The sequence below is a fragment of the Sinocyclocheilus rhinocerous genome, unplaced genomic scaffold (genome assembly GCF_001515625.1).
Source record: "Sinocyclocheilus rhinocerous isolate Xijiao unplaced genomic scaffold, SAMN03320098_v1.1 scaffold269, whole genome shotgun sequence".
Lineage (NCBI taxonomy): Eukaryota > Metazoa > Chordata > Actinopteri > Cypriniformes > Cyprinidae > Sinocyclocheilus > Sinocyclocheilus rhinocerous.
In genome coordinates this window covers 557,931-565,568 of record NW_015652298.1, presented here as the reverse complement: position 1 = coordinate 565,568, position 7,638 = coordinate 557,931, and the positions used below count along the sequence as shown (strand labels likewise).

The window sequence follows — 7,638 nt, the reverse complement described above, 5'->3', positions numbered from 1 at the left end:
TTTTTATTTTTGGGTGAACTAACCCTTTAAAATCTAAAGAAATTCAAGAACAGATGAGAAACAAAATAGTTGTATCTGGAAAGGGTTATAAAGCCATTTCTAAGGCTTTGGGACTCAAGCGAACCACGGTCAGAGCCATTATCCACAAATGGAGAAAACTTGGAACAGTGGTGAACCTTCCCAGGAGTGGCCGGCCTACCAAAATTACCCCAAGAGCGCAACGACGAATCGTCCAGGAGGTCATAAAAGAACCCAGAACAACAGCTAAAGAACTGCAGGCCTCACTTGCCTCAATTAAGGTCATTTTACATGATTCAACAATAAGAAAGAGACTGGGCAAAAACAGCATCCATGGGAGAGTTCCAAGGCAAAAGCCATTGCTGACCAAAAAGAACACAAAGGCTTGTCTCACATTTGCCAAAAAATATCTTGTTTATCCCCAAGACTTTTGGGCAAATATTCTGTGGACTGATGAGACAAAAGTTGAACTTTTTGGAAGGTGTGTGTCCCGTTACATCTGGCGTAAAACCAACACAGCATTTCATAAAAAGAACATCATACCAACAGTCAAACATGGTGGTGGTAGTGTGATGGTCTGGGCTGGGCTGGGCTGGCTGCTTTGCAGCTTCAGGACCTAGATGACTTGCCATAATTGATGGAACCATGAATTCTGCTCTCTATCAGAAAATCCTGAAGGAGAATGTCCGGCCGTCAGTTTGTGACCTCAAGCTCAAGCGCACTTGGTTTATGCAGCAGGACAATGATCCAAAACACACCAGCAAGTCCACCTTTGAATGGCTCAAGAAAAACAAAATTAAGGTTTTGGAATGGCCAAGTCAAAGTCCAGACTTAAATCCGATTGAGATGCTGTGGCATGACCTTAAACAGTCCATTCATGCTCAAAAACCCTCCAATGTGGCTGAATGAAAACAATTCTGCAAAGAAGAGTGGGCCAAAATTCCTGTGAAAGACTCATTGCCATTTATCGCAAACACTTGATTGCAGTTGTTGCTGTAAAGGGTGGCACAACCAGTTATTAGATTTAGGGGGCAATTACTTTTTCACGTAGTGCCAGGCAGGTTTGGACAGCCTTTTTCCCTTAATAAATAAAATCATTATTTCAAAAATGCATTTTGTATTTACTCGGGTTATCTTTGTGTAATATTAAAATTTGTTTGATCATCTGAATCATTGAAGTGTGACAAATATGCAAAAAAAAAAAAAAAAACAGGAAGGGGGCAAAAACTTTTTCACATCACTATATATATATATACACACAAAAAAGTTCTTCACTCCTTATTAGTATTAATATATATATGTTAAGTGTGTTAAGTGAATAGTTAAGTGGCGCGAATCCCACCCAAAGGAATTATAGCTATGAATTAATAATTTATGATATTTATTAAAAAATCACTTTCAGAAAATATGTTTTAAAACTTTTTGTTATGTTTCATAAAACAATTGTTAAGACATGTTTTTAGAGGGGTATGAAGTCCTTCACAGCTTATAAATAAAAATTTGTCCTGTCATGTGGTGCAACCAACCGAAAAAAACAAACAAAAAAAACAGGAAATCATATCATAGAAAGGACCCCTGAAAATGTGTCAAGGCCAATAAGCCTCTTAAAACAAAAGTTAGTTTAGCTAGTAAAATGTCATTTGATGCTACTCAAACATAATGATATTTATGAATTAATAATGTATGATATTTATAAAACAAACAAACAAGCAAAAACCTTACCATAACTCTTTGGAAAATACTGATTAATGATTACATTCAAGATGTAAGGAAAATTATAAATTTTACTGTACTTGGTTACAAAACATAACCAAGCAATACTACATTTAATCTTCAAAACTGTATTTAAAAAAAAAAATCAAATGAAACATACCTTTCCAATGAACGTCAAATATTTTTACTTCTCAACATTGTAGATGCACTTATTCGTCATTAACCCAATTTCAAACTTTGATCTAAACTTTACAATAACTTTTTACCACTTTACATTACATTTTGATGTATAATCCCATGTGTTAATGGGACAAGAGTAGTTGGACTGACCTCAATGTAATAGTTCTCAGAAATTTCCCTGTAGGCAGAAGCAATGCTCGCCTGAACTGCTTGAATCCAAGCTTGACGGAGCTTCTCAGATTCAGCCTGCAGCATACAGCTCCTGATAGGGGTTGATCTGATATTAGATACTGTACACACACACACACACACACACACAACACATGTGACACAGTACTCACTTTGTAGGTGACACCACTTCAAAACAGAACCTTCTCTCAATGTCCTCACATGGTTTCACAGAGCACAGCCTCAGGTCCTCCACAACCACAGTCAAAGCGTCCTACAACACACAGCAGATTACAGCGTCAGGTCACAATAATCATTTGTAGCACTTAAAATATCTGAGTTCATCTCTGCAAACCACCTACTTTAAGTCGTTTCTGATACACTAATTGACTGTTCTGTATTGAAAACCATCGCCTGGTAGGAGAAGAAAACAAACTCGATATCAGATTTCCTCCACAAAATGAAAGATATATAGACAGCCGAGCCTGTTCTTACCTGTTCCACGTCTTGAAAGCATTGCTCGCCCTCTTGAAAAGGTATCCCTCCATCACCACACCATTAGGAGCATCAACATTGAATTCCACTTTGGAGTCATCGTATGCAAAATCCTGTCATGCAAGAAACAGAGTAGCTCTAACTGATTCATGCAGGTCAGTGGCACACACAAAAACAGGGCTCTTCTCTCTCGCCCTTCAGTCAGTACTGAGGACCCTTATTGTTCTGTTAAGTCTTCTCCGAGACAGACAAAAGACAAAACTTAATCCCTATCAGTCAAAACATAATCCTCACGACCACAGCAGCCAATCCAATCCCTCTCATTTCAATCAATAACCACCGGCAACCTCTTAAAACATCTCCCGTCACAAGTACTGCTCCATGTATATACCAACTGAGCTGAGACTGAGCTGTTAGAAGAGTTTTCTAAAAGCTGAATGAATCATTCTCCTCCAACATCAATGACACTGACATTCCAGCGGCTGTTTCGAGTTTTGCGCTCGCACACACACTCAAACACACACAGAGACAACAAATACAACTCACTCAGTCATGTTTCAAGATCATTCATCATCAAAATTATATGAAAGAGACTGAAAAAAAGATGCAAAGGACATGAAAAGAGGCCACTCGGTTTCCAATCTTCTGAACAAACTTTAGCCTATATTAGAGTAATTTAAAAAAAATGCTAAAATAAAAACCTATATGGTAACAATTATACATTTTAAAAGACATTTTCAAATTAATTAATATTTTTCAATTCATTTTATTCATACAAAATTAAATTGACATATTGTTTTACCAAAACAATGTGAATTTACTTTTACAGATAAGTATTTTAGAAAATAAGTAAATAAAAATTAAATGTATTCATTAAAATTGAAATGTAAAGCATATGACTCTACATCAATAATGATGATTTTAATAACTTTGTAATGTAAGCATCATAAAGTATGCACATACAAAAAAATTATGTATTTATTGTACTTAGTACATATTTAATATGGTACTATAAAAGTGTTTTATAGGTCATATGCAATGCAATGATAGACCATATTTAACAGGAGTCCCTGCTCCATCTTTCTACAAATAAGATATTATTGGCCTGAAAAAGTTTGAATACTTCTACGCTAAATAAATAATGAAATAAATATTGTAAGAGCGATATCAGTAAGTAAAATACTAAATACACATTCACTAAATAACTGGCTGAAAAAAGTATCAATAAGAGATCACTGAAGTTAAATAATATGCAATACGTGTAACAAACAATAATAATAAACAAATAATATCTCAACAGATTGCATTAACACAAAACACACAAAAAAATGCATTCAAACTCACCAAAGTATACTTCAATCTCCCGAATATCTTCATCTTTAAAAAATGTTTATCCAGAAGCATCAGTAATAATGGAGCAACTAAGAGCTTAGTCTTGTTTCTCTACAGTGAAGTCATCTCACATGAAAGTCAAAGGCACGCGCTTCATCGATCTCGTGGGCACTCCTCACTCAAGCGCGAGCGAATGGCGAATGCGCACCACGCTTCCACCGCTCAATATTCACAGGATTAGCATACAGCTGTCGATTTATGTGCTCTGCTCCATGACCTCAGTCAGAGAGCCGACCGCAAACATTATTTCACTGCCACGTACAGAAAGCACCGCGTCATTCGCGGATTTACGAGCGCGCGGTGTTCTCCTTAAACTCGCTCGTCCATCTGTCTGACAGTCTATGCAAGACCATTGCTGTTCAATCAAGCAAGCGTTATTGCCTCTCAGAGAACCTCTTACTTCCAGCTCTCACACTCTCTAACAAGTGGATCACAGGAGATATTACACTTGTTAAGGATTTCTGTCGTTCTATCACGCCTGCATTATGAAGACAAACAACACACAACAGCAGATAATCAATAATAATAGATAATCTAAACGGATTTAGATAAAATGCCCCGTATTGATGAACTCACCAAAGTATACTTCAATCTCCCGAATATCTTCATCTTTAAAAAATGTTTATCCAGAAGCATCAGTAATAATGGAGCAACTAAGAGCTTAGTCTTGTTTCTCTACAGTGAAGTCATCTCACATGAAAGTCAAAGGCACGCGCTTCATCGATCTCGTGGGCACTCCTCACTCAAGCGCGAGCGAATGGCGAATGCGCACCACGCTTCCACCGCTCAATATTCACAGGATTAGCATACAGCTGTCGATTTATGTGCTCTGCTCCATGACCTCAGTCAGAGAGCCGACCGCAAACATTATTTCACTGCCACGTACAGAAAGCACCGTGTCATTCGCGGATTTACGAGCGCGCGGTGTTCTCCTTAAACTCGCTCGTCCATCTGTCTGACAGTCTATGCAAGACCATTGCTGTTCAATCAAGCAAGCGTTATTGCCTCTCAGAGAACCTCTTACTTCCAGCTCTCACACTCTCTAACAAGTGGATCACAGGAGATATTACACTTGTTAAGGATTTCTGTCGTTCTATCACACCTGCATTATGAAGAAAAAACACACAACAGCAGATAATCATTAATAATAGATCATCTAAACGGATTTAGATAAAATGCCCCTATTGATTCCACCATGACTTCACTACACCTCAACTAACTGAACCTCAATTACTGAAGAAATGCATTACACATTTTAAATGCAAATACAACAACGTTTACATTGAAAATTCTACACACACACACACACACACACACACACACAAGTAGAATAATATATAGGCTAATTAGAATAGAATATTGAAAATTTTATATATACACATAATTAGAAATACATATAATTAAAATAATAAAAAAGTTAAATTCTTGGAAAAAAAAAAGAATGTGGGGTAACACTTTAGTATAGGAACCAATTCTCAGTATTAACTAGTTGTTTATTAGCATGCCTGTTATTAACATATTGGCTGTTTATTAAGCACATATTCTACATGATCATATTCTACATCCCTAATCATATCCAATACACAACAACTTAACAACTACTTTACTAATTATTAATATGCAGCAAATTAGGAGTTTATTGAGGCAAAAGTCGTATTGAATGGTTTGTTAATAGTGAGATTTGGACCTTAAAATAAAATGTGACCGAATGTGGCATATAGTAGTTTGCCATAATCTTTTAATATTATTTATTTACAATCAATCAATATTTAAATTAGGGAGGGCAATATATTATTATACTACTATTTCGAAATTTCCACCAAATTTAATTCAGTTTGGAGTAACCAATATGCAAGATGTTATTTTTTGTTGACAAGAAAACTTTCCAACTGAATATGATATGAACCTTGTATGTCAAGGTCAGTAAATTGTTGGAAGATGTGATATTTTAACATTTTCATGTCAAATGGAGTAACCCCAATGCTTTTGTTTTTAATATATATATATATATATATATATATATACACATATATATATATATAGCCTGTGTAATAACATAAACAAACGCAATCTGGTTCTCAGTCTTTCATTAATGCAGTTTTGTGTTCCACGTTAGCACTGCATGCTTATAAAGCCACCTAGCGCAGCTGAGTGTGCGACATACCGTAACTCTGTGAAGGACTGAGAAAGAGAAACCCCAAGGGAGCCACAAGCAGGTTAGACGTGAATAAAAGACCAGTGTGAGAGGAGCGAGTTAGTGTGTGTGCATGTGTTACGAGTGACAGATGCAACACGAGGAGGCAGTAAAACAGCTAGGTGGTGGGACAGCCAGAGAGATCGTAACTCTGTCACCGGAGGAAAGAGGAGGAGGGACAGAGACACTGTTCAGGCATCTCTGCAGATAAATCATTTGATAAATCAACAGGACGCTTCCGCCCACAGCATCGCTCAGGAATTGCAGCTGGCCACATTCACCAACTGCTCTCATATCATAAGTTTGGAGCTAGATATATTTACATTGTCTGAGTTTGTCCATTCACTGTGAAAATGGTGGGATGCTATTGGTAGATATACAGAGCTGGGTAGTAACTGATTACATGTAATCTGGATTACATGATCAGATTACAAAAATTAGGTAGGCCTACTTGTAATTAGATTATATTACATTTTAAAACACTCGTAATCAGACTACTTTTTATTGATTACATGAGCACATATTATTCACTTAATAGCAATAAATTATTCATAATTCAATGATTCTCTCTATTTCTACTTTTTCATCTTTTAAATGTTCCTTTCTAAAAAAACCCAAAACTGGAGAACAAAACCAGTCATAAGAGATGTACACATCATCTGAAAGCTGAATAAATAAGCTTTCCACTGATGTATGGTTTTTGTTAGGACAATATTTGGTCGAGATACAATTATTTTAAAATCTGGAATCTAAGGGTGCAAAAAAATCTAAACATTAAGAAAATCGCCAAAATGATCATGACTAAAATGATGCCATTGTTCAAATGAAGTCCTTAGCAATGCATATTACTAATCAGAAATTACGATAGTAAATTTACAAAATATCTTCATGGAATGTGATCTTTACTTAATATCCTAATGATTTTTGGCAATAAAGAAAAATACAAATCTACTCATGCAACTTATTACTGGTTTTGTGGTCCAGGGTCACAAATAGACTACTGCTTATATACAGTCAGAAATCTTCCAGTTTTGTGGACAATCACACAAAGACCAGTCACTAGTAGTCACTAGATAGCTACAGACCTGTCTCTCTCCTTCCATTCATAGCGAAAACCCTTGAACGAGTTGTTTTCAACCAGGTATTATTGTTTCTTTCACAGAACAACAAACTGGACGCTAATCAGTCAGGTTTCAGGAGTGGCCATTCAACTGATACTGCCCTACTGTCAGTCACGGAAGCCGTGCGGATTGCAAAAGCTGATTCCAAATCACCAGTTCTTATTCTGCTGGATCTATCTGCTGCTTGTGACACTGTCAATCATCAGATCCTCCTGTCCACCTTCTCATCACTGGGCATCACGGGGATTCCACTTCGCTGGTTTGCAGTCTTTCAGGGTGGCCTGGGGTGGGGAGGTATCCAAAGCACATCAACTTGTCACTGGGGTTCCTCAGGGATCAGTTCTTGGACCCCTCCTC

The 7,638-nt window shown here is 36.9% G+C and overlaps 1 protein-coding gene across 3 annotated transcripts in view; it reads right to left on the bottom strand.

The window, feature by feature from the left end:
- Positions 1–7,638, bottom strand: part of LOC107714502 (arf-GAP with coiled-coil, ANK repeat and PH domain-containing protein 3-like) — a 101,343-nt gene that overhangs the window by 14,835 nt on the left and 78,870 nt on the right. For all 3 annotated transcript variants that reach the window (XM_016520358.1, XM_016520359.1, XM_016520360.1), the window contains exons 11-14: positions 2,575–2,687; positions 2,442–2,493; positions 2,253–2,353; positions 2,062–2,173 (exon numbers count right to left, since the gene is read on the bottom strand). In XM_016520358.1, coding sequence (XP_016375844.1) covers positions 2,062–2,173; positions 2,253–2,353; positions 2,442–2,493; positions 2,575–2,687 — 378 coding nt within the window. The remainder of the gene's footprint in view (positions 1–2,061; positions 2,174–2,252; positions 2,354–2,441; positions 2,494–2,574; positions 2,688–7,638) is intronic.